Genomic DNA, 24,933 nt, shown 5'->3' on the forward strand with positions numbered 1-24,933 from the left:
GTTGAGTTTGGACGATGTACCTGTTGGTGTATATGGGTGTGCATGGAGTGGACTAGGCTAGTCTGGCATGACTTGGATTAGCCTAGATATGATCAACATTCAGAATCTGGACGCAAACTGAACACTTTTGTTTCATGGCTGAGTTTTTGATTCAATTGCATGCTAGGTTTAGTTCACCGTAAGTGGGACGGTTGTATTTGCAAAAATTTTAAGGATTTTCCTTCTGATAAAAGGGATTTATCCATGCAGATTTTTGCAACTTTAGCGGAGGGTGAACATCTAGCAAGTTATGGAACATAAAATGTGGACTACGCATCGCTACTCAGATATCAAGTGTATGGTTTCAGTTTGGTGCCTAGTAATCAAGCCTGATACCTCACATGGTTTAGCTGTTGCATAAATTAGTGTCATAATCTATTTTTGAAGCAAAAAATTTTCATAATTTCTGTTTGATCTAGTTTCCAGTGAATTTAATCAGTAGATTTCACTTAACTATTTGACCCCTTCAATCCCAGTACTTTATGTGCTTACCTGCCATTATGATGCAATATAATGCATAGATGTTGCTATGCTTTCCGTGATCAAGCATTTTATTTCCAACTCCCTCAAACTGTTGTTTTAACTGGTGATGAGAACGATTGCTTTAGCAGTGTGATCATTCAAGTGCTTTGCATCCTTGCTCCGCATATCATTGTCATTCAGGTAAAATTTTACATCACCTTTTCTGTTCCCCCTGCCTGAATCAGCTTCTCCATCCATGTATTTTTTTCATTGCTTGGATCTGTTAAATGATAAAGATGGATGACATGTCTAAGCAAGTGATATCTGATGAGCAATTGCGATTGGTCCTGCATGGATGGGCTGAGGGTGCAAGGAAAAGAAATAGGTCAGATATTTCTTCATTTCTAAGTTGGCTCCGAAAGCAAGAAACACAACAAGTCTGGCAGTGAGGTCCAGATGCAGAAGATAGCCTCTGAAGTCTTTGCAAGTTCTCACAACGCCCACCAACTGGCTGTCCTGGAAGGAAATGTAGCACCAGTGATTGAGCATTCAGAAAGACAAGCAGTTTAGAAATGACTTCAATTATGAAGACAGCTTGTAGCATCATTTTTCACTAAATGCTGGGAAGTTAGCAGTCGCTTGATAAAAAATATTTCATGGTCACCTGACAAGCTCATTCTTCTCTCTCTCTCTCTCTCTCTCTCTCTAACAGCATGTAAATTAGACTAAGTTACTAGAAGAGACATAACATTGAATATATACTGCAACTTTTGAATTGTCTTTAATTTTGTCTTTTACCTTTTAGGTGGAGAAAGTTTCTTCAGATGATGAGAAGATACAAGAAGGAAACAAATATTAGACAGTGCAAAAGATTCAATTTAATCTACCGACGGTAATACAAAGATGCTTGCTATATCAACCCAGTTATGAGTGAAACCATCACCTTAAGATGTTGATCAAGAAATGTCAGGGGACTTCCACGAATATTAGCAAGTCAAAATTATTGAATCTCCCTCCATCACAATTCCCTTCGAATCCTCAGTAATGTTCTCCCAGTCTTGCCACATGAATATTTCAGCAATGGGAAAAGCAACCTTGCAGAACAAAAAAAAAAATTACAATATCCACACCATCCTAGAGATCACGCCTCAAAATCTAGTTGTCTGGGGATACTTGTTAAGATTGATGTTATTGCTTTTGCTGAAGATGCAGCATTTGTGAAGATTTCTTATTGCTTTTGTTAAAGATGCAGCATCTCTTATATCTTCACAGCTTCAAATAACATTTAGATAGGGATAGGCTCAACTTCTGATGCCATTTCAAGATTGAACAGCAGACCTCATTTTGCTACCAAACATAGCTGGTGCTTGTTGTTTGGAACGGTCCAAATAGTATCTCAAAAACAATCAACAGTGGAGGTATTATTCAACATTTAAATATTCCTCCCAACACCAGTAACAATTTGCTTAGCCACTTGCAGAAAAAAGAACACAAACTGGAGGCTGAGGGGCTTGCAATTTTGAAAGCCATTCATCGGTATGAGCATCCACATTTGATGGGAGGTTTAGCTGACAAAACATTAGGCCCTCAAGAGTATTTCCTTATAGTCAACCCTCCTTCAAACCTTGAGCGACTTGCATGCTCTTCCTGAGACCTATTGTTCAGCCTCTTCTCAGGAACCATAGATCTCTTAAAGACCTCATAAAGATGTTAACAGCTTTCTTGACATAGGTACCAAATAAAATCCCTCAGCTGTCCAAGCTAATCATCCTTAATTGTAGTATACTCATTGATTAAAGATCGGCAGAAGGTATTGGATGCATTGCCACTTGGTGAGAGCAGTCATACAGCCAGGACCCTTCATCGGTCTAAAAGAGCAAGTGAATCTTTGAAGCACACAAGTAGAACACAGTCATCCAGCTGCAATTGGCATCAACGAGTATAATTCTCGAAATTTATTGCACCCCATGCGACAAAATATGAGTTTCAGCAATACTTTGACATCACCAGTAATCCTTGCATGAACAAAAGCCACCCTTGAAATGGTGGAAGCGGATTCTATCTCTCACAAGAATTTGCTGTGGGTATAATTTTGATACATGCCTTATAAATAAATGGCAGTCCCCACATATCCGTAGATTCTTTACTATTCTAATTGTTGATTGAGGTGTAGCCCTTAGCAAGGCAAATGCTAAAGCAAGCTTCTCACTGTGCCTTGAGAGACAGGTCTCTTTATCTTCTTCATCTAAATCTAACAGAACATCTTCAGTCACTGGTAAATACCCTAGAGATCTTAGCTTCCTCCCCATTTCATCTAGCCAGGAATATACCGTGCTGGCCTCTGGATTGGGACAATCCCCTGCAACAAACTCATATACAACTCCATCTAATTCAACTGAACTAGACCCTGGCTCTTTCCTGATGCCACTCTGCTTCAATAAACTCCTCATCTCTAAGGCATCGTCCCATCTACCAGCAGCAGCATAGATATTAGACAGTAGAACATGGCAACCAGATTGCTGAGGCTTCAGATTGAGAACTTGACATCTTATCCTATCTGCAATTCTGATGTCTCTGTGGATCCTACAAGCACCAAGCAAAGCACCCAATACCATCACATCCGGCTTCATTGGCATGCTTCTGACGATCCCTTCTGCCTCTTCCAAGAACCCAGCTCGGCCCAATAAATCGACTATGCAACCATAATGCTTCATCTCAAGCTGAACCCCATAAACCTTTGACATGTTCTCAAAATACCAACGCCCTTCATCCACCAACCCACCATGAGTACATGCAGTTAAGACACCCAAAAAAGTGATGCCATTAGACTTTGGCCCTGATCTCTGCATCCGCTCAAAGGCTTCAAGAGATTCATGAGCTGCCCCATTGATTGCTAACCCTGTGATCAGAGCATTCCAGCTAGAAACATTCTTCCTAGCCAATGCATGGAAGAGTTCAACCGCCGTCTCCATGCTTCCACACTTGGCATACATATCGATCAATGCAGCACCTAGATTATAGTCATCATCCAAAGTCATGTGGTTTTTGTCAATGTAAGCATGGACCCACTTTCCCTGATCCAAAGCGGCTAGGTGTGCGCAAGCTGAGAGCACACTGACCATTGTAACTTCATTGGGCTTTACACTGCTCTCCAGTTGCATCCTTTTAAAGATTTGCAGTGCCTCCATATACCAGTTAATCTGTGCATAGCCCGAAATCATGCAGCTCCAAGAAACTACATCTCTCTCCGGCATTAGATCAAACAACTCCATTGCCAAGTCCATCTCCCCATTCATAGCATACCCTGAAACCATTGAATTCCATGACACAACATTCCTCACTGGCATCTCATCAAACAGCTTTCTTGCCAGCGGGAGCAACCCATGCCTTGCGAACCCGGATATCATCGAGTTCCAAGTCACGATGTTCCTCCCGACCGGCATTCTATCAAACAAGGATTGAGCCATGTCCAGCTCACCCTTCCCGGCGTAACCCGAAATGATCGCGCTCCAAGATACCTCATTTCTGACCGGCATTTCGTCAAAATGCCGCCTTGCAACCTCCACTGCCCCGGATTTCACGTATCCATCAATTATCGTGTTCCACGAGACAACATCCAACACCTCAGAGCTCGAATCAAAGAGCTTCTGAGCCGAAGCCAAGTCCCCAAAAGAAGAATACATGCTGAGAAAAGTATTTACAACATAGACATCGGATTGGAATCCACGTTTCAGTACCTGGGAGTGGATCTGCTGCCCTTCGAAGGGGGAATTGAGATTGGAGCTGGCCTTGACAAGGAAGGGGAAGGTGAACCGGTCGGGGAGGGAGCGGCCGCCGTGGCGGAGGAGGGAGGAGAAGGCGACGAGAGACTCGGTGGGATGGTGGCGGCTCCGGGAGAAGGCGCGGATGAGGAGGTTGTAGAGGAAGGTGGTGGAGGCGGGGGCAAGGCGGAAGTAGAGGTGGGAGAGGGGGCGAGCGAGGAGGGGGGCGGCGGGGTGGTTGGCGGCGAGGGCGAGGAGCTCGACGAGGCGGCGGAGGGCGAGGGGGTGGCGGACGAGGCCGGCGACGATGAGGCGCGCGAAGAGGGGGCGGAGGTGGTGACCGGCGCAGCAGGAGCGTAGGAGGGTCTCGAGGTGACGGGGGAAGGGCGTGGTCGGGGTCATCGCGTTTGGAACTTCGGTTTGGCGGGAGAAGGTTGGGTTATAATTGACATCCCGTAAACTCACGACATAGGATCCGATTACTTATCGGGTCAGGTTCCGAAAACGATAGTTTAGCTCATTGCGTGTATCATAAGGATAATCATAATATATATTTATTGATATATAATATAGATTTTTTTAAATATTATTTTTTAATATTTATTTTCAAATCTATTTTTTTTTTCATCTTATTTTTGAAAATATGGTACTGCATGTTAAACATACGATTTCAAAATTTGAAACCACATGTTCAACATGCAATTTCAAATGACGTAACCTACTACAATAAAAAATTTAAAATTTAAAATTAATTTTAGTGAAATCGCATGTTCAGCATTCAGTTTCAGCTTTAAATTCGAAAATAAATTTAAATTTTAAATTTTTGACTGAGGTGGGCACGTCAAATAATAATAATTTATTATTAATCAAATAATAATATTTTTATTAATAAAATAATAATATTTTATTACTAAATAAATAATAATATTTTTTATTAATCAAATAATAATATTCAATTACTAATCAAATAATAATATTTAATTATTAATAAAATAATAATATTTAATTACTAATCAAATAATAATATTTTATTATTAACCAAATAATAGTATTTTATTATTAATTATATTTTTTTTTCTTTTTTTTCTTTTCATTTCTACCTTCCCTTCCTCTCACCCCTCTCCCCCCTCGACGATCCTCTGCCTTTATCTATCAACGGCCGACTCGCATCCACCCCCCATCCGATGTGCCACTTGTGGCACCTACACCCGACTGCCGCTCCTTCGCACCGTCCCTCCGAACCCAACGCCTGTTTCTCTTCGCCGTCATGGCCGCATGCCTCTCTCTCCCCTTGCGAGGCCTAGGCCATCGCCATCGATGCCGCACTCGCCCCCCGCTCGTTGTTTGTCCGTAGCCCCCTATACCCCCATACGGCTCCCCCACACTGCATTCCCCTCTCAGCCTTTGTGTCCGCACCCCACGGCCCCTGCCACCCAGCACCCCTACCCCCCTTGGCCTCGATGAGGCCGGCACCCCCTGCCACTCCGCACGAACACAAAACCACCCCCCAAACCCCCTCCGTCCTCCTTTGGCCCTGTGCCCACACCCTATGGCCCCCTTGCTGCACCCTACTACCCTGGCCACTCGGCACCTCCCCCCCTTCCCACTCCGATCCCCGACGAAGCTCCACTTGTGCCCCTCAGTTGTTTTTTGGTATGAAGCAGGGAACGAAAGAAACAAAAAAAAAAAGATGCACCTTGAAAATGAAGAAGAAAAAAAAAGAATGAATTCGAAGATATGATTTTATTTCAAAAACTGAAACGCATGTTCAACATATGATTTCAATTTTAAATTTAAAATTAAATTTAAATTTTAAATTTTTTATTATGATAGGCCACATTACTTAAAACTGCATGTTCAACATGCAGTTTCAAGTCTGAAATCGCATGTTCAATATGCGGTTTCACCATGTCCGTACCACCACAGTCCAAATATCGTATTTTCATAAATAAGGTGAAAAGAGAGATAGATTTGAAAATAAATATTGAAAAAATAATATTTTTAAAAAAATTGTATATATATATATATATATATATATATATATATATATATATATATATATATATATATATATATATATATATATATATATATATATAAAGAGCTTGTAAACATTGGACTACATAACAAACTAGTCGTTCTTCAATATCCCTAATCCTCCAAAATCATGATGACTATGGGACATATCTTATATCATTTGGCTCAAATTACAAAAAAATTTGTATACCATATTTTTCTTATTAAAACTAGTAATGAACATTTGATCTTACTACAAAAAAAATAAAAAATAAAAATAGAAGATCATCAGATCAAGTACAAAATGTCTGAAAAAAAAATATTACACAGGTTATTTTATCAAAAAATAAATAGATGAGAGATCGGAGCTTGATAAGTTGTGAAGAAATTATAAGTTTTATTGACACCATTATTATTTGCATTCATCTCATGCCATAATTCAAAATTTGATTTCATTAGTTGGAGCAAAAGGGTAAAGAACTTATTTTTCTTAACAAATTATAGAACTTGCAAGAAATCCACTAAACTTGGCATTATCTATAAGATTACTACTTATGATTGCCACATCCAATTTGTAATAAATATTAAAATCATTATAGAATATCCACGAAAGCTGAGATAGCTGCTATGCATGATAAAATTATTTTAACTTCTTGAAAAATTTCTAAGCATCCATGAGTCCATTAAGATCAATATATGACATGTATGATTAATAATTATCAGTTTTTGGTAAGAAAACTTAAATATGTAGAAATTGAATAATATCCATGTCAAACAATAATCAAGCAATTCACATGAATGAGATGAAACAGGCCAGTTCAAACCCATATTCTCAAGGCCATACAAGAAAGGTTATACAAAACCAAGGTAGCTGAATCAAATGACATTGTTAGGTGATGGATTTCCACATTTTTGAGATTCATGTGCTCTTATAAGATACCAAAGACTTTATATTTAAGCATCACACATAAGCCACCATGTATATAATGTGACAAGTAGGTTATAAAGTTTTGCCTCTTGAACTTATTTCTCTCTCTCTCTCTCTCTCTCTCTCTCTCTCTCTCTCTCTCTCTTCGTGCGTGCACCCGCGCATGCAAGAAGAAGGAAAGAAAGATGAGCATGTGGCTTTATGAGTTTGAACTAATGATTCATACACCTTTTGGCAAGCCAATCTTTAGGTTGATATTTACCTTCTTATAGTCATGAGTGACATGAATTAGCTTTATAGTGAAATGGGTTGAGATCATACTTAAAAGGTTCAAGCCTTTTATAAGATTTCAAATTTAGTTGCTTTTAACTGCACATGTCATGGCTTATCTAATTCCATCTTGGTCCCATCTTATCAATTTTTCATGTTTTATGTCTTTCTGTTCCTCCTCTAATCTTGAAAATTTGTTTGTTTTTTTTTTTGGTACAAAAAAGGGAGTTGAAAGGGGGGTGGGGGGGGGAGGGCGACCTAGTGCAACTACTTTCCCTGTACATGACCATAGGGCCCCAACCTCTGTTGGAGAATTAAGGTCCGATTTGGGGCCGAGTTTGGATAAATGGACGGCCTCCTCCCCACCATATGGGCAAACTCAATGGGTGAGTACATCACTCCAGCACCATCAAGGGTCAGAAGATCAGATGCCACTTTCAGACCCCGTGTCCAGGCCGCTAGGATATGCTCTCTTTTGATCATTCACGCTCTGGCATTTAATCAAAGCCCGACCTCCATCGTAACTCAAACCTGGGTCACTTGATTGAAAATAAATGACCCGTTCCACTGAGTTGCCACCTCGATGGCGAAAATTTATTTAAATTCTCCTCCTCTTCCTCTTCCTTTATCTCTCTCCCCACCTCCCTTCCCACTCCCACAGTTTCTATTCCATGTTATTTCAGCACCTAAATTTTGAATGATTTGTGCAAGATATATAAAAAAAAAAGAGAAATAGTTTATGTTATCCAAATGTTCCTTCTTTTTAGATTTTTTTTGTCCTTCTTTCATTTTGTTTTGGTGAATCTATTATCTGGCAAACATTAGTAAAAAGAGGTTGTAGACGTTGCAAGAAAAGATAAGCAAAGATGGTGAATTTTAATGAGAAGATAATAACTCAAGGATGGGATGGAGGGAATGTGGTATTTCTAGTGAAGGAGTCAAGGACCCATAATATCAAATAGAAAGGAGTAAAGTCCTGTTTGGCTAAGCTTTTAGAGTGTCAGAAAGCACTTTCTGATTCTCAAAAAGTATTTTGGAGTGATATAGTGATATTTGATAATAATATCAGAAAGTTGTTTTGACTTTATCAGAAGGTTGAAAAGATCTACTTGGAGAAAGCTATATTTTGAATCTTTTTCCAAAAGTACTTTCTGGCTAATATCGGAAAGCTGTTTTGCTTTTTTTAAAGTATTTTATCAATATGATTACCAAACAACAACTAGCTTTTTGTAAAAGCTCTACTTCCAAAAGTTCTACTTCTCAAAAGCTCTATTTTCAAAAGCTTCAAAAGCTCTACTGCCAACAGCAATCCCGAATAAGATCTAAGTGGGGTGCTAGTGTTTGACATTAGACTTAGAATTAATAATAAGTTCATCCAATTTCTAGCAAAAAAATTTTTTTATGATGAAATCGATGGTAAGATTGATTATTTGGGATAATTAAAAAAAATTGTTATACAATAAGGAAGACAAATATATTGCACATAAAGTTCATTTACCAAGACATTTAAAAGAATAATTCTATTATACATCGAATTTATGAAAACATGCATAATATATTTTTAGGCTCTTATACAAAATTGACAAGACAAGCAAGAAAAAAAAAAAAAAAAAACTTCTAGATTCCTCAATCACTTTAGATTGTTCATAGAAATATTTCTTTTGATATCCCACACTTCATCCATACCCTACAAGGATATCTTTTATTCATCTATACATCTTTGTATATACATATATAGGATTAACTTAAAAAAAAAATAAAAAATAAAAACTGTACTTTGTGTGTCTTGAAAATAAGCAAATCTTATTCCTCAGCCAAAAAAAAAAAAGGGCAGTATCTTCCTCGATATGTGAGACTGACTCATTTAGCCTCCTCCCCTTGCATGGGTGTTACCATCCAAACTATCAAAACACCCCTTTTCTGACCAAACGAGACGTGCGAAAACAAACCCTCAGTATATTTATTACCCATCTCTCTAAGTCACCGTAGTTGTCCAATACCAACTCCTCTCTACAGTCTACACGTCCTCCATCGAGCCCTTCTCAGCCCTACGATGTAATTCCCCACCGTAGATACTCGTATCCAGCCGTAGATTTCTCGTAGTCGAGACATCGAAGAGAGAGGTCCCCCAAGATCACCACCCTCTTATCTCCCTGCTCTTCCCCGCTTCCCTTCCCTCCTTTTTCCCTCCTTTCAAAACCCTAGAAACAACAACTCAAAACCCTAGAAATTCTCCTCCTCCTCCCCTTATCCCACTCGCTCTTTTTTTGGATATACTTAAAATTTTCTGATCGGTTCTCCGATCCCTATAACGTTGAATCACTCCCTGGGAGGCCCCGTGCCCTAAATCCCTCGATTCGGTCCGGCGCGGTCCGGAAACCCCAATTTGGTGCAAGGGATTCGTTCTTTCTTCTTCTCGATTCGTTTCCGGGATTGGGATTTGTATTTGAGTCGAAATTTTGAAACCAAAGGGTCCGTTGTGCGGTTTTTCTTCAGTTTTTTTTGAAAACTAGGGCATCCCCCAACAGGGGAAGCTCGCATTTTTTAGGCCTTCTTCAACCGTTTAACGAATTGGACATCAAGTTCCTAGCTTGCGCTTAGTAGGTTTACTTCTCCATTCGTTTGTTGAATTGGGTGGTGTTTTGTGGAAGCTCGCATGCTCTGCACTCTGGGGTAAGGAGCCGAATGCTGAGGTCGTCAGCTCGTTGAGTAGCTTTTGAGCTTCGTATTAATTTCAGCCAGGTTTTTTAGTAGCTTTGGAGTGTTGAATTGCTCGCTGGGGTTTTGTTTTGAGTTTGTGATTGGGCATTGGAGGTGGTGGCATGAGCAGGGGAGGAGTGAGTGGATTATTGGACGGGACATGAGCAGACATGAGTAGGTTGTCGTTCAGGCCTCGTCCCCTTGACATCCATAAGAAGCTCCCAATCCTCAAATCCAGCAAGGACTTTGAGGACGATGAGGCTCCTAGCACTGCTTCCTCTACACGCAACTCCCAGTTGCTCCGGCTTGTCGCTGAAGCTGACAATGAGGTAATGTGGATTGAATTTGATGTCTAAATTGGTAACCGAGCTTGAATTGATCTCCTTTTGCTTCTTGGTGCTGCTTCTGTTTCTCCTATGGCATACTAAGCATGCTGGCGAGTTGCATACATGAAGTTGCACATTTAGCTGGAAGTCAGCTGCTTCTTTATTTGACATGCATAAATCTAGTCATTTTAGTGATTCCTCTTTCGATTGCTTCTATATTGTTTGGATAGCAATATTCTATTAGTAGATAGCAATATCTATTCCTGTTGGTGATTGGGACATTGAAATGGGATGCCTAAGGGCTGGCTGGCCCAAATGCCCGTGTAGCCTTGCAGACACTTTGGATGCTGAAGAGTTTCTTAATGATGGTTCTTTTGCTCTTATTGCATTAAATCATTGATAGGAGTGACACCACAACAATCACATTATATGGCTATTGAATGCTTAAGGGAGCTCTTTCTATAGACTTAATTAAATTCTCACACCGATCTCTTTTTGCAGCTTTAACTAGGTCCCTGTTTAATTACTTTCTGCTTCTCCGGAGAGATGAATTGCATTGGTGACAAAATATTAGCTCTTAATATGGTTGCTTTGGATTTGGTCTGGAAACCCAGAACTGCATCTGATAATTGCCTCACTGTAGAAGTGGGAAAAAGACAAATAAACTTCTTGGAGACTTTGCAAACACCTTCGGTGAACTGACAAATGCCATATCCCTGAAAGAGTTTTCTAAGTTCGTCCATGGACAAAAGTGAGTCTTGGGAGAAGCAAAGTACCATGTCTTAATATGACCCCAATTTAAGAATCATTTGTTATATTCTTGCCCTCTATCATTTCTAAATGAAGCCACAGCTGTATTCAGAATTTCAGATGAACTTTTTGTAATGGTACTTTATGAGCATAGTGTTTAACTTTATACAGCTATCTGACTAGGATCCATTTCCATTTCATAGTCGTTAACATATTTTTGCAACTGGCTGCAAGAGGAAGTAGTCTTTAGCTTGATACAGCTATCTGAGTATATGTTAATTTTGGTTCTAGTTTTGGTTCTAGCTTGTTACTTCTTGTCGAGACCAATTATTTTCAACTAACAAGAGAAGAGTGCAGTTTAGGTCCGCTGCCAGGTGGACACCGAGTTTCTGATCAGGTCTACCTGCAATAAACAGCGGACTTCTAGAATTGTCTAGAATCAGACACTGCTCCATGATGATTTTGTCAGTGCTAGGCTGAGCACATCTTGTCAAACACAGATCTCAAAGTCCGTTATTGCAGGTGGACCCCAAATGGAAACTCGGCTTCTGCTTTCCAGCAGATCTAGGCCAAACCCACCAGATTAAGGATTAATTTTCTTTTTTCTTCGTTTCTTATTAGTAGGCTTGATGCTAAAAATGGCCATAAGTTGTACGTGATTAGCCTTTCCAAATATGATGCTTTGAGTGGAGAATGTCTTTTTCTTTTTTCTTTTGCCATTCCTTTACATATATATATATATTGTTTAGACATTCTATGGTCTTCTCTGTCCATACAGTTTCCATCACATCTTCTTGAAAGGAAATCTTTCTGGTTGTGGAAGAATATGTGGGAGTCAATTAGTCCTTTATTTGCACAAATGCCATGTGTAGAAATTCTGAGTGCATCACTTACTTCTGTTTGAGAATGTGAGCATATGTAGAATCGCAATGTAAATTTAAGCACGAGCATTTAGACTTTCCTATAATTGGTTGTATGTTTGATGAGAATAATGACTTACCTAACTTTGTTCACATCTTCTAGGTGCACCAGAATTCTATCAAGAAAAGTTCCTCTGAGATACCTACTCCACAATTCAAGGTTGTGGATACATATGAAAGAGACTACTCTCGCACTTTCACACAGCCTCCATCATATTTACGTGGAAGAGGAGGTTTGTAACTAACATGCTTCCAATGGTAAATGTTGTTCCATTGTTTATAATCATGCTAATCATATTTGGGAGGTGCTTCATCCTTGCAGCCAGGGTAGAGAACTGGGAGTTTGCTGAGTATGACCTGGACAATGAGGATGAAGATTGGCTTCAACAGTTCAACAATGAAAAGAAAATCCTTGCACCTGAAAAGTATATTCAGAACTCTTAATTGGCCAAAGTTCTGTATTCATAACAAGAAAACCACTATCTGATATGGCTCTTTGATCATTTGTGTTTTACTTTGACATTCTGTATGAACTAGTTAGCAGTTGAGCAAGAAATAAGATGAGGGGAGGACGTCTCTAAGCTTAAGCAGTGATATATTAATAAAACCATATTTCCCGTGTAAACACCATCCAGTGTCCAACATTAAGTTAAAACTGAAGAGGAACCTTTTTTTTGTAAAAAAAAATAAGGTAACATATATTGAGTTGGAGAAAATATAAAATCTATGAAACGATGCATTTTTGTACACCCAAGGCAACTCGGTGATCAATAAGCTTTCGTGCGCCTATTTGTTAGATGTGTGTATATGTTCTGAATGCTTCAATATGATCTGCTGATATCAATGGATGTGTTTGGGTATCTTTACCAAATTGTGGAAAGAGTTCTTTGGTGGTCTCTCATTTATAGTGTCTGGATGCCACTGCAGTGTGAGGTTTCTCGAAATTTCTTTGTCACAGAGATGTAACTATTTTCTTCATGTCTATAAATGATTGATAAATTTACCGAGTATAATGTGTTTTTGCATATAGAGCATATTTTAAAACTCACAATTTAAATGCAGCGATCAGGCATACTGAATGCACCAAAATCATGTAGTTTAGAGATGAGATGTATAATTCTGGAAAAACTTCAACATCATTGTCTTTGTACAAGCTTTCCTCTCTTTTTTTGGGAATTATATGGAGTATTATTTTACTGTCTCAACATTAGCATTGCAGTCTGTTTCCAGAACTATGTGGACTCCCAAAAATTAAAGGCAAAGTCAATACTTGCATCACAATATGCTAGCGATTGTTTATTTGAAAACACGTAAAAATATTCCGTGTATCCATTTTACATTGCATTTTCCCATCTTCTGGATGCTAATAGTTATTCACATATGTTAATTAATCCAGGTTTGAGACTTTATTGTTTAAATTGGAGGTTTTGGATCATAAAACTCGAGAAAGAGCAGGAATCATGGCTCCTGCTTTTGGTTCTCCTGTTCCTGTTCTTTTACAGCTAGATTCTGCAGTTGAGGTACTTTTTGAATCATTTATGGAGTATCCATGTAACATTCATGTATGTGACAATCTATATTTGTTATTGGCGGGCCTTACCTGTACCAAATAGAAAGTACTATGGTTCTTAATTCTTTTTACTCAGTCCTCTATGTCTGACAGCTGATTAAAGCATATTGGTACTGTATATAGTACATGCTTTCTATAATGGACCAATAGTGAAGCCTGTCAAGTTTTGATGCTTCTCTCTGTCATAAGTACGTTCCTGTTTGTGACAAATAAACTGCATCTAGTCGGTGCCTTTCTAAAATTGATTGGGATTTATTTTCAAAATAAAGGTGCATCTATATAAACTAAATTTTCTAGTCTGTAGTTCTAAATTGCTCGAACAGAACACATGGTAAAGTATAAAATTGATGAGTCTTTGTCATGTGCAATGCATGCGAGTCCTTGAATAACCATGGAAACTCAGAAAGGGGAAGCAAAGAAATGCCTTAGACATGTGTAGTTTTCTCTCTACACAATAATATAAAGTGTATCTGTGAGGAGGCTTCACTGTTTTGAGTGAGGCCTTTCATGCTCACTGTTTAGGTTCATTTGATGGATGTCATGTATATTCAACGATATCTATCTCAGCATATTATTCTTTTTTGTTGAAGAAATATCAGTTTTATTTATCAACAAGAATTGTGAAGTTAGTTATCTTCATGAATTGGAGGTAAAGTTGAAGTAGGTGTACATTTTATTCCCCCCCTCCCCTCTATTGGTTTCATGATGGGATTTCCTTTAGCATGTAGTTTAGCCCCTTCAGTTTGGGTACCATGTTTGGATTTGACTTATTGGTGCATAGTTATAGTTTGTACCTCAAAGTTGAACATAATTACCTGTTTCAAATGTTGTCCTCTTTTCCTCTCGGTCTACTCATTCCAACTGTAAGGGAACTTAAGACGGCTTCACCTGATTTCCAAGAGCTTAAATTGCGACCAGAAGGGTAGGTCTACCATCATTTGGCCTTCTAGGTTGCAGCCACCTCTGTTGCCCAAGCTTGCCTTGTGTTGGAATTCTACACAATCTCCATTTCCCACATTGTTAAAAACAAAAATTCCCTTTTTTTTCCTTTTTTCTCCCTGGATCTCTACGATAAAATCATATTTTAGATCTTTGCCAAGGATTAAGATAGAAAGGAAATATAATCATTATTTGAATGCTGTTTGTCAACTAGTTTTTGTGAAATTCTGTTTCCGATAATTGAACACCATTATAGGTGCATCTAACATGCATTTCCCTATTCCATTCCTTCAAATCCTCATATCACTTAAGGAAAAAACAAAATTAATAAATTAAAAGTTGGGAAGTAAGTAGTATCTATCTTTGTGTAATTATTTACACACAATTTGCCTTTTCCTTGCTGTATTCATACTTAATTTACTTTTTTACTTTTTTTTTTTAGCCAATCAGTCACCAAAATTAACTCAAACCGTTCCATGGAACCTACTCAACCGAGAGCTCTGTTCCATATGAGATCCTATTTCGATGGAAGAAAAGCTAGGATGATAATATGATGTTAATATGGCTGCTCCTAGTGTGGCATGAACTTCTGGTTGTCAAAAAGGCACATGCAAGCTTCATTCATCTGAAATCTTTTGAAATGACAATCTCATGGCCAAAACCTTTAATGTGATACCCTTGCAGATTGCATTGCATGTGGCAAACCAAAACTATCTTCCATTTCTCTATTCATTTCTTTTGTTTTTGATTTTATAAAAAACATAGGGCAATCCCACCCACTGAAATCCTTCATCCTATGGATTTCCTTCATCCGATCTTCATCTTTGTTTAATTATTATTACCTCCTGACCTTCAATTTCGACATGCACTAGCAACAATATTAAGTTGCATGGCCATATCATGCTTTTTCGGCAGCAGAGTTTTCTCTATTTCTTTTTTTTTGTTTAAGACAGTTTGTTATTAATTATAACACTTCGAATGTTCAGTCATTGAGATCTTCCTGATGTAATGATTCTAGAGTTGCCTCATGTTGCAGAGCTTGCAAGCCCAGTCTGTAAGATTTGCAGTTTTCCGGTCTGTGTACAATTATTGGAGGGCAAAGGTATGTTTCATGTCATCCAAGGTGATTAGCTCATCACATTCTTTGCCACAGCATATAATGAGAACATTATTTTTTCGTGGTAAATTTATGTGTGTATTTGCTGACACTGTCATGGACTTACTTTTGAATACAGCTGAATGTTATGCATGGATGACATATACTGATTTTACTAAAAAAATGTTGTTTCTGTTGTAGCCTGTATTCTTATGCATGCTTTCTTATCTTTTATCAGCGAGAGCAATGGCAAAAACCTATTCTGCGGCGCTTGCAGGTCAGTACCATCAGTTTTTCTTATATATAATAGAATAATATTGTTACTTTGGTGTGACCTTTAGCATCTCATTCATATATATTTGACTACCATGTTGAGGAAGTGAAATTTTGTAGACCATCTTATGCATCAAGGAAGGACACCTGTTCTCTTAAGATTTCTGTTGCATTTGGTGCAGTAGTGGCCATATGATCTTAAATGTCAATCAAATTTTATATTCCATGTGTTTGGTGACAAACTTCTGTGTGTGTTTACATATTTTTTCAATGTTCTTATTAGCTGTTCGCTTTATATTTTCTGAAGGTCAATAGTACAGGCTTTAATGTTCAAAGAGCTATTGCAATTTAAAGTGCTAAAATATTAAAATCAAATAAAAAATGATAGGTAGTCAACTTATCTTTCTCTACACAAAGAATATAGAAGGGCTTAAGTGAACTGCGGCATGTATGTTGATGCTGTATTTACAGAAAGATTCACCTCTGCTCTTACATATTAAGCTGGAGGTATCTCTAATCTGATTTTAGTTTAGCAGTCACCTAAAATATCAAGAAAATGGGAAGAAATTTAAAAAAAAGGAGGAGCCTTTCTGAACATGCTGAAGGTTGGGAATCTCTCCTTATAGAGAAGATACCTGAAACAGTCCCAAGATCATGTCATTTGATGAGTTTCTACGATATGGAAAGTTCATGTTTCCACTCAAAATGGATAATAAAATTATATATAGGAAGTTGCAGTAGATAAATTAGATTTGAAAAAGCAGTATTATTGTATCAAATAAACTTTAGAAGAAAATAGGATGATTCATTAAATTATTAAAGAAGTGTCTGTTAAGAAATTTTTCAAGAATTTTGGGTTTACTGTTTCTGATGGATGCAGTCATCCCCTATGGAATATTATGTGTTGCCTTAAATACCAGCAATGTAGTTTTTGTTCTGAGCGAAAACAAACCTGTTGCTTCCAGTATCATCTACTTTGTTTCTGTAGATAGCATAAATAAGTGATCTCTGGGTGGCTATGCTAATAGTTATGACTGTTGTAGTCTCATCATTCATTGTTCCCATTTCTAGTTGATGTTTCTACTTTAGAGCTATACCAGGATGATGTATGTTTCTAAGCATTTAGAAAAAGGCCATTAGGAAGCATTGAAAAACATCAAGTTAGTTGCTACATATTATTGACATGCAATAAAAAAGCTAATACATTACCTGCAGCTTTTAATATTTATAGTACAATCTCCTCAACAATCTTTGACTTCAGATGTTTCACAGAAGTGTACTTGGTCAATCTGTTGTATCTGTGAATAGAGAACTGCCAAACATTAATAGTCTCTGCCATGCCAATTTCAGGCATTCTGCTTCTTTTCTTGAGCTGTATACTGGGTATTCCTTTTCCTTTTCCTTTATCATTGATCAATATGATTAGTTCAGTTTTTTTTCGTTTTGCTAACTAAGAGTCTAGGTCCATCTCCATGAGAAAGGTAACCTTCCTGCAGCATCATCCTGTTTTCCTAATATCTTTTTACTAATTGAATATGTTGACTCTAGCCTTGAAGGCCTTGCTTTTATCCCCTCTTCTCTTTGAGGTTTGTTTCTTGTATTTTTGTACTTTATTTGCTGTGTTTTACTAAATATGTTGCTCCTTAGTTTTCATGCCTGTTATGTCATCCACAATTCATCTAATTCATTTGTTTTCTCAGCAAATGTTGACATTTATCCTTTTTTTTAACTCTTCTGGTGAAACAAGAATCTACTTTTCTTATCATTATTTTTGTGCTTCTGCAGCCTCCTCCACCAGTTAATGATACAAATCCATACAATGTGTTTAGGCCAAGAGAAAAAGCTCACCGGCTACACACAAGAAGGGTAAGCAGCATAGTTTAAATACTCATTTGCAATGTTCACTGATTTCCAAGAAAATCATGTGGTATCCTGTACATGTTCCCATTCAACATGGACAGGCTTAAACCCAAAAATGAGAGTTTTAAGGTCATTTTTCACTATTATGGTTTTCAATTTGTTCAGATGCAAAGGCGGGAGAACAATGTCCAATCCTTTGAAAAACTTCGCCAGGTGAAGACTCTAAACTTTTCCCCTTTATGAGTTTGGTTGCTGCTTTTGGTCTTTGACATTGTGGATTTATTTTATCTGTAACTATTATAGCCAGTATGGCCTGCTTAATTGGTCATTCTATTGCCTATTATAACTTAGTCAGGATCTCATGAGTCACTAATTTCATTGCTTTATGTTGGTGTTGATCTTTATCTTTTGTCACTGGCTAAAGATGCAGCTTCCCAACCAATCCCTGCTTCACTTGATATAAATGTTATGTGGGTATTTATGCAAGGCATGACAAAGAAGAAAGCTGTGCAGGATCTACCACCAAATATATATTGTTCAGTTTATGACTTGCAAAATCTGTTACATCTCATCACTTTAGAACAAACCATAATATCATTAAAAATTTAAGACATTCTCTTTTCAATTCAAAGGGACACTTGTCAGCTTTCAAGTATTCCATGACTCTTCAGAATTTATTTAATAAACTTCACCATGTTAATAAATAAAAATATTAAAGAAGGCATATGACCTTGGACTTTCAGCCTACCTTTTCTACAACTTATAATGAATCAAGAGAATGAAAAAAAAGGAATAAAACAATGTGTAGCTTAATTTCAATCATGTTTTAGGTCTCAAGATAAGAACTAGAAAAAGGGTTCCTAAATTTCCATTTAAGAAATTATGAAAACTATAATTTGTTATTGAAAATAAATTTCATGTGATGGAACGATATAATGAAGTTTGGCATGACACCTTTGAATGCTTTTTTAAGAATCATACAGAGATATTCATATTGGCAATGTCATCTTTTATATGCATCCATCAGTTCTTCATATGGTTGCAATTTTGGGTGACTGAAATAATCTTCAATTATTTCTTTCATTGGTCTTGTTTTGATATTTCTCTTATTTTCAGTGCTAGTGGTTGGATATTAACATTCATGTCCAATAATAGCATCACAAATATTGGTATTTTCCATTATCACAACATCCACCATCTTTGCACATGTTTATAGCATTAAATAAATATATATAAATTTAATTAGTTCTGATGTTTAAAGTTAAATCTTCAGGTCAGGCATAACTTGGATCAGGCAAGGACAGTACTGGAAGCTTTGATCAAGGTTTAGTTTCAATGATTGATTTACTGTTCTAAAGTTAATAAACTTCTAGTTATGCAACCCCACAAACTTCACCTTCTCTATGACACTTCTGTGTGTAGAGGGAAGAGAAGAAGCGAGAGCTCATGGAGAGTGAGGTCAGCCTTCAGAGGATTCAAATCAAATATAAGGTATTCCTCTTCTTGTGTAATTCTCTTGCTTTCTCCAATTTGGCTGGTCTTTGTAGTTTAAAGTTACCGAGTAATGCCTCTTCTATTTTCTTCCAACAAAAATGCTTGCATCACAAGCAGTTTATGGACAAGGGCTGAAGAGTTGAAATTTTAGTGCCCCACCACTTTTTACTGAAGTAGGGTTCTATTTTTGGTTTTATAATAGTACATATTTCCCAAGACTATAGTGACATTACCTTGAATGATAAGATTAGGAGTGGACAGAAAGACCCTTATTTACAGGTGTTACAAATATATTTTCATCTCAGGACCATATAGTTTTATATTGTCTGTAAAGAAAGTCTAAAGTAACTGCAGTATTTCATATGGGCTAGTACATGTATTCTGCTATTGATCTGTAATTGCCAATAACATGATTTACATTTGTATGGTGGCCGACAAACAAAATCGAATTGGAATCCTTTGCCGACCATTTATGCTTTTGGTCTTTGTTTTGCTGTACTGTTTTTTTTATTTTTAAAGCGGATCTGCTATTTTTTTATTTAGCTTGGGAATATTTGATTGTGAGTGAATATAACTACCTTTTGGAGAAAAAAGGTCAGGAAGTCCTCATCTCTGTAATATTTGATTCTGAGTGAGGGAATAATACTGCAAAGATTCTTGGAAGGAAGAGGTTTAGAACATCTGAAATTCAGGAGACTGATGTCTTAGGACACCAAATGCTGATTGTGAGTGCCTTTATTTAGTATTATAAGTGCAGTTGAATTATGAGAACATTGAGAGATTGGAATCTTATGGACCTGCGCCATGGAAATGAGACTTCTCTTGATTGTCATGTATGGCTTGTGAGATTGAGTTCAGACTCAATACTTGAGTGAGGTGCAGAAGTGCATCAGCGTTTAGTTCATTTTCCAAATATTACATTCTGTACTACAATCTGCTGTTCACTTTTGACGGCACTAGAAGGTTCACTCATGTTGTTTCTGGATGGCATCAATGAGCATGATGGTAACAAGGTGGTTCCATCATGCAGCGGTACTTTGGATAGACAAATGGAGTACCCGAGAGGTGAAAACAAATGGGATTCATGATAGAAATTGCGTGTCCTAATTAAGTTGATATTATCCCCTGGCACATTTTTAGGCATGGCACCTTCCTTGTTTTTTAACTGATAATTGATAGTTTAAAGACTGCATTGCAATGGTAAATTGGAAAACTTGGTTATGCTGGATTAAATGGTGCATGCTGCTGAAATCCTAAGTGCTGTTTTTGTATTCTTGATCTCCTTGACTGTTTGTTCATAGAGCCCCTGCCTTCATTTCTTCTGCAAGATATGTTTGCACTTCAGTGTTTTGGGTCTTCAAACAAATATAACCCACCAACTTAGGTTAGTTCACCGATAATCAGAACCTCTCCAAGTAGGCATATTCTCTTACCTCTGCACTAGGGTCTATCTGCATGCCCACCTCTTGTATCCATGTTATATTCCCTGTGAGGTTGAGAATCAGTGGGGGGAGGAGGAGAGTGTGAAAAATGGGTGGGAGAAGGGGAGGCTGCCAGTCCTGCAACCTTAATATCTACAAGTGCATCTCGGTAGAGCCTAAAACCCTGGAATTGTAGGATTTGCAGTCTCCATTTTTATCACACCAATTTCTCCCCTCCCAACCTCTCTTTGTCCCTTCCACCCAGGTGGTTAGCACCCAGACTGGGGACCCATGCACCCAAACAGCACCTTGGTATGTTTGGTAGTTTAACAGATAGCTACTAAGAGTATAGGCACCTTTCTTGGGCATGGCACACCTACTATACTTTGCCATTACATTACCAAGCAAAAATAATTTCATCAATGACAGCCAACCAATCTTGTGAAATGTCACTGTTGTCATGAGATGCACTCTTGTGAGTTCACAAGGATATCAATGCAGTGTGCAAATCAAGAGGATGAAAATTATGGAGGCATTCTCTTGTTATTGTGATGTAGTTGTAGAAGGCCTCTTTTTGTGTCAGAAGTTTCCTCCATAAATTATTTTTTTGTGGATATGTAAATTAGCGATTGGGTTATTAACAACCTTCACACTGCTTTCAGCATGAGGCACAGCTTGTTGGAGATGGATTAGCACTATCTGGCGTCCTGCCAAATTCATGTAAATTTAGATCCAGCGAGAATGATTTTATGGACTATGATGACACCACAAATGGTCACCGACGTGCTCAGTTGGCTGCAGTGCAGAATCCACCCTTCACTGATTCCAAGCTGATAGTGATCCCTACAGGACGAATGAAGCGAGAAATGATACGGAGACCTTTACCACATGGATGGCTTCACAAGAAGGTATCCAATCTTCTGCCATATCATCAAATAGTTCCAAAACTAACTCGTACCTCCTTTTCGACTTTTCACATAGCACCACTTAAAGATTTAGTTCAGTTGGAGATGCATCGAGATGATGAAATGTGGTGTTAATGCAGGACCCAGATGAACCAGTTATGCTATTCACAAGACCTCTTGATCCAGATAAGTTGGCTGCTGCCAGCATTGTGCAGCCTCCAGATCCACCAGTAGAGAACGGTTCAGTTGCACCATCTTACCACTTCCAAGGGAGGATGGGTCGGGGAGGGAGGATCATCTTTGACCGATGGAATCCACGCCTCCAAGCACCAATTGGCAATGAAGTCACCCCTCATGTCCCACTAAACAGTAAACCTTCCCAACCAAATGGTTGAGTCAGTGTTCGGGCATGTATTATTTCTATTCTTCAGCTGCAGGGTTGACTCATTTGAGAAGGATACTGGCAGAAAGAGTCCCATTTCGCTTCTGAGATGACTCAGCAGCGGGGCCTGGAGAACTCAAGGTATAAGATTGTCTTGAAGGTCATACTGGGGCAATTTTGCAGGGACAGGAAGGCTGCGTTTGTGACGTAGCAGTTGCCAGGGTTGTAGCTTGGCATGGTTTTGGTCAGCAAATTTGCATGACTCTAGCAAGTTTGTTTTTTAATGCAAGTCATGCCGATTCGACCGGCCTCCGCACCATTGTACAATTATTCACATCATGGGCGAAAATTCACAGCATTATTTATCAAAAAACAAAAATCCCATTTTTGGGTTATTACAGTTGAATTCAATATCGTGCTATGTTCATGGGCCTTCATTGGCCTCCACACCATTGTACAATTATTCACATCATGGGGGAAAGCTGCAACAATATTTATCCAGCAATTCTCCCATTTTTGGTTTATTACAGTTGAAATTCAATATCATGCTCATTATTGTTTAAATTATGTTCATCCTCCCTCATCTTCTGTATACATGGATTCACCTCTGATCAGAAAACCAGCACAGGGAGTGATTTATGGTAAAGAAGAAGTGCCTACTGAGGGACCTGCCTGCCTATAAAAACAGTTGATGTTGTATTCTTCTTTTTATTTCACAATATTGCCTTGTATCATGTGGTTGGTGGTAGATGAGTCAGCTACATCATATGGGTCTTTTTTCTGAAGTATTAGAGAGTATGGCCACCCCGCCTAGAGCCAAGTACAAAACTAATAGAGAAGATAGGGGCAAAAGGTGGAGTACTTTGCCCATTTAATGTAAAAAAAATATATATATATATTAAAATGACGTGTCTTTGAACTTATTTATCAAACTGATGCAAAAGATAAAAATATTATTTGGAATGACATTTTCTCAGTTGGAAAATATTATTTCAAATGGTGATTTTTGCCTGATCAACTCATCTCTTCCAGATATGTGGCGAGATGACATAGCCTATGAAAATGCCATTCAGAATGGTGTCTCTAGAGGTGCCATTTCAAATGATGCCTCTAGAAGTGCCATTCTGAATAGTGCTTTTAAGTGGGCCCTTATAAAACCCCACATCGTCTAGTGACTTCTTCTTCCCACCAGATGCGCTCTCCACCGGCTTCCGATCTGACGCCTACCCCGCCACCCCCTCTCCTCGGACTTCTTCCATCTCCATCCTAACCGACGCCCACCCCTCACTCCTCTTCCCTCATTCGACGCCCGCCCACCCCTCTTCCCATCTGACGCCCACCCACCCCCTTCGGGCTTCTTCTTCCTCCCCCTTCCACCCCACCTCCTCTGCCGGCCCTCTTCCCATCCAACGCCCCCACCCTGCCCCTCTTTCCATCCGATGGGTGATGTTCCGTTTCGTGTGAATGATATGTCCGTTCATATCGTACATACTTATAGAGATCAGTTAAACTGCTTAGATGATATTGAAAGATGGATAACTTATTTTACATTTATGACTATAATTTTAAAAAATTTTGAATTAATATTCAACTTATAATTATTAATGAAGATATATTTATTTTTTTATTGGTTCGTTTGGGAGCCTTACACACTGGATATTAGGGCATGTTTGCCACACATGTGCACTGATGGGCAGGATATTTGGATGGCACATGTGTCTCTTATTTGCTTTGATGTTGTGGAGTGGCATTTTTCAGTCTGTGTACTCAGACAGTTTGGTCTACGTCAGTCGATACCACAGATGTGCGACACAAGACTTGCTTTTCATAGTGTAGATCGATGAGGCAGGTCCAATACTATTTAAGATACTACATATGCCTCCTATATTGACAGATGGCATGATTGCCAACATTTTATTATTTCTGGTAAGCCAATTCTTGGAGGCATTTCATATGATCGAGAGTACATAGAGTAGTATCGACAGATTATTTGTTTAGTAGTGAGAAAGTCAAATTATTTAAACCTCGGATATTAGGGACATGGAGAGATAATATAGATGATGGTAAGCCCATCTCTAATGCAAAATATTTTATGTAGTTTTATTGTGTCTTTGTTTTATGTTCTATAATGTATTGTTAATTTTATTTTTATTATATAAACTAAATATTTTTCGGATCTTATATTGGGTACTCGTCGTGCTCTGTCTACGACTGATGAAGACAAGTGGATCTAGATACCGTGGGAGATGGAGAAAGCATATTTAGAGACATTGATGGCAATTGGCTATAAACATATTATTATGCTTTGGTATGAAACTTCTGATGCGTCAGACATGAGACATGCACTGTTATCATATGTTTCAGATATGCCATCACCATATGTTCCGCAGATGTCATCGCCGCATGCTCCACATATGCCACCATCTTATGATCCACAGATGTCATGATCTTCATCGTTCTACATGGCCCAAATGTCAGCATCGGATTTCAGTTTGCATCACGAGTCTTCATCTAAGTGGTTGAGCAGTTGGGAATTACTTTAGTCTCCTGTCAGTATGACTCTTTTGTTATAGGCCCATCTTTGGATCTAGATGAGGCGGTTGAGGGGATCACTCAACTCGCAGATACTCCGGCAGCATCTATTATTCCTCATATACATGACCATGAGACGTCTATTGATAGAGGGGAGGGGCCATCATAGGTGATACAAGTGCAGGAGCGACCATTGAGGACCTTCCTGAGAAGGTCTAAGTGACCACGGGCACTACGATGCCTTTGTGGTACTTAGTATTTTTTAAACTTATAGTAATGTAGGATTCTT

The 24,933-nt window shown here is 38.4% G+C and overlaps 2 protein-coding genes across 2 annotated transcripts; one reads left to right on the forward strand and one right to left on the reverse strand.

Moving 5' to 3' along the window:
* Positions 1-405: 405 nt before the first annotated feature.
* On the reverse strand, positions 406-4,677 carry LOC105050055 (pentatricopeptide repeat-containing protein At3g62890-like). Its single transcript, XM_010929910.4, has 2 exons — positions 1,445-4,677; positions 406-1,017 (listed from the first exon to the last, which is right to left on the reverse strand). The coding sequence occupies exon 1, from the start codon at positions 4,662-4,664 to the stop codon at positions 2,505-2,507; it is 2,160 nt and encodes a 719-aa protein (XP_010928212.1). The 5' UTR covers positions 4,665-4,677; the 3' UTR covers positions 406-1,017; positions 1,445-2,504.
* Positions 4,678-9,426: 4,749 nt separating this feature from the next.
* Positions 9,427-22,676, forward strand: LOC105050016 (uncharacterized). The gene is made up of 12 exons (XM_010929858.4): positions 9,427-10,505; positions 12,276-12,405; positions 12,495-12,597; positions 13,569-13,692; positions 15,718-15,783; positions 16,016-16,054; positions 17,836-17,916; positions 18,076-18,123; positions 19,184-19,234; positions 19,333-19,401; positions 21,488-21,733; positions 21,871-22,676. Exons 1-12 carry the CDS (start codon positions 10,347-10,349, stop codon positions 22,123-22,125), a joined length of 1,371 nt encoding a protein of 456 aa, XP_010928160.1. The 5' UTR covers positions 9,427-10,346; the 3' UTR covers positions 22,126-22,676.
* Positions 22,677-24,933: the final 2,257 nt, after the last annotated feature.

This window comes from Elaeis guineensis, chromosome 8, assembly GCF_000442705.2.
Source record: "Elaeis guineensis isolate ETL-2024a chromosome 8, EG11, whole genome shotgun sequence".
In the NCBI taxonomy this organism is placed as follows: domain Eukaryota; kingdom Viridiplantae; phylum Streptophyta; class Magnoliopsida; order Arecales; family Arecaceae; genus Elaeis; species Elaeis guineensis.

Bases quoted from the DNA above. Each gene is read 5' to 3' on its own strand.
- LOC105050055 (XM_010929910.4), bottom strand. From the start codon at position 4,664: ATGACCCCGACCACGCCCTTCCCCCGTCACCTCGAGACCCTCCTACGC.
- LOC105050016 (XM_010929858.4), top strand. From the start codon at position 10,347: ATGAGTAGGTTGTCGTTCAGGCCTCGTCCCCTTGACATCCATAAGAAG. The intron at 17,917-18,075 runs GTAAGCAGCATA...CAATTTGTTCAG, and splicing joins ACCGGCTACACACAAGAAGG to ATGCAAAGGCGGGAGAACAA. The intron at 21,734-21,870 runs GTATCCAATCTT...GTGTTAATGCAG, and splicing joins ATGGATGGCTTCACAAGAAG to GACCCAGATGAACCAGTTAT.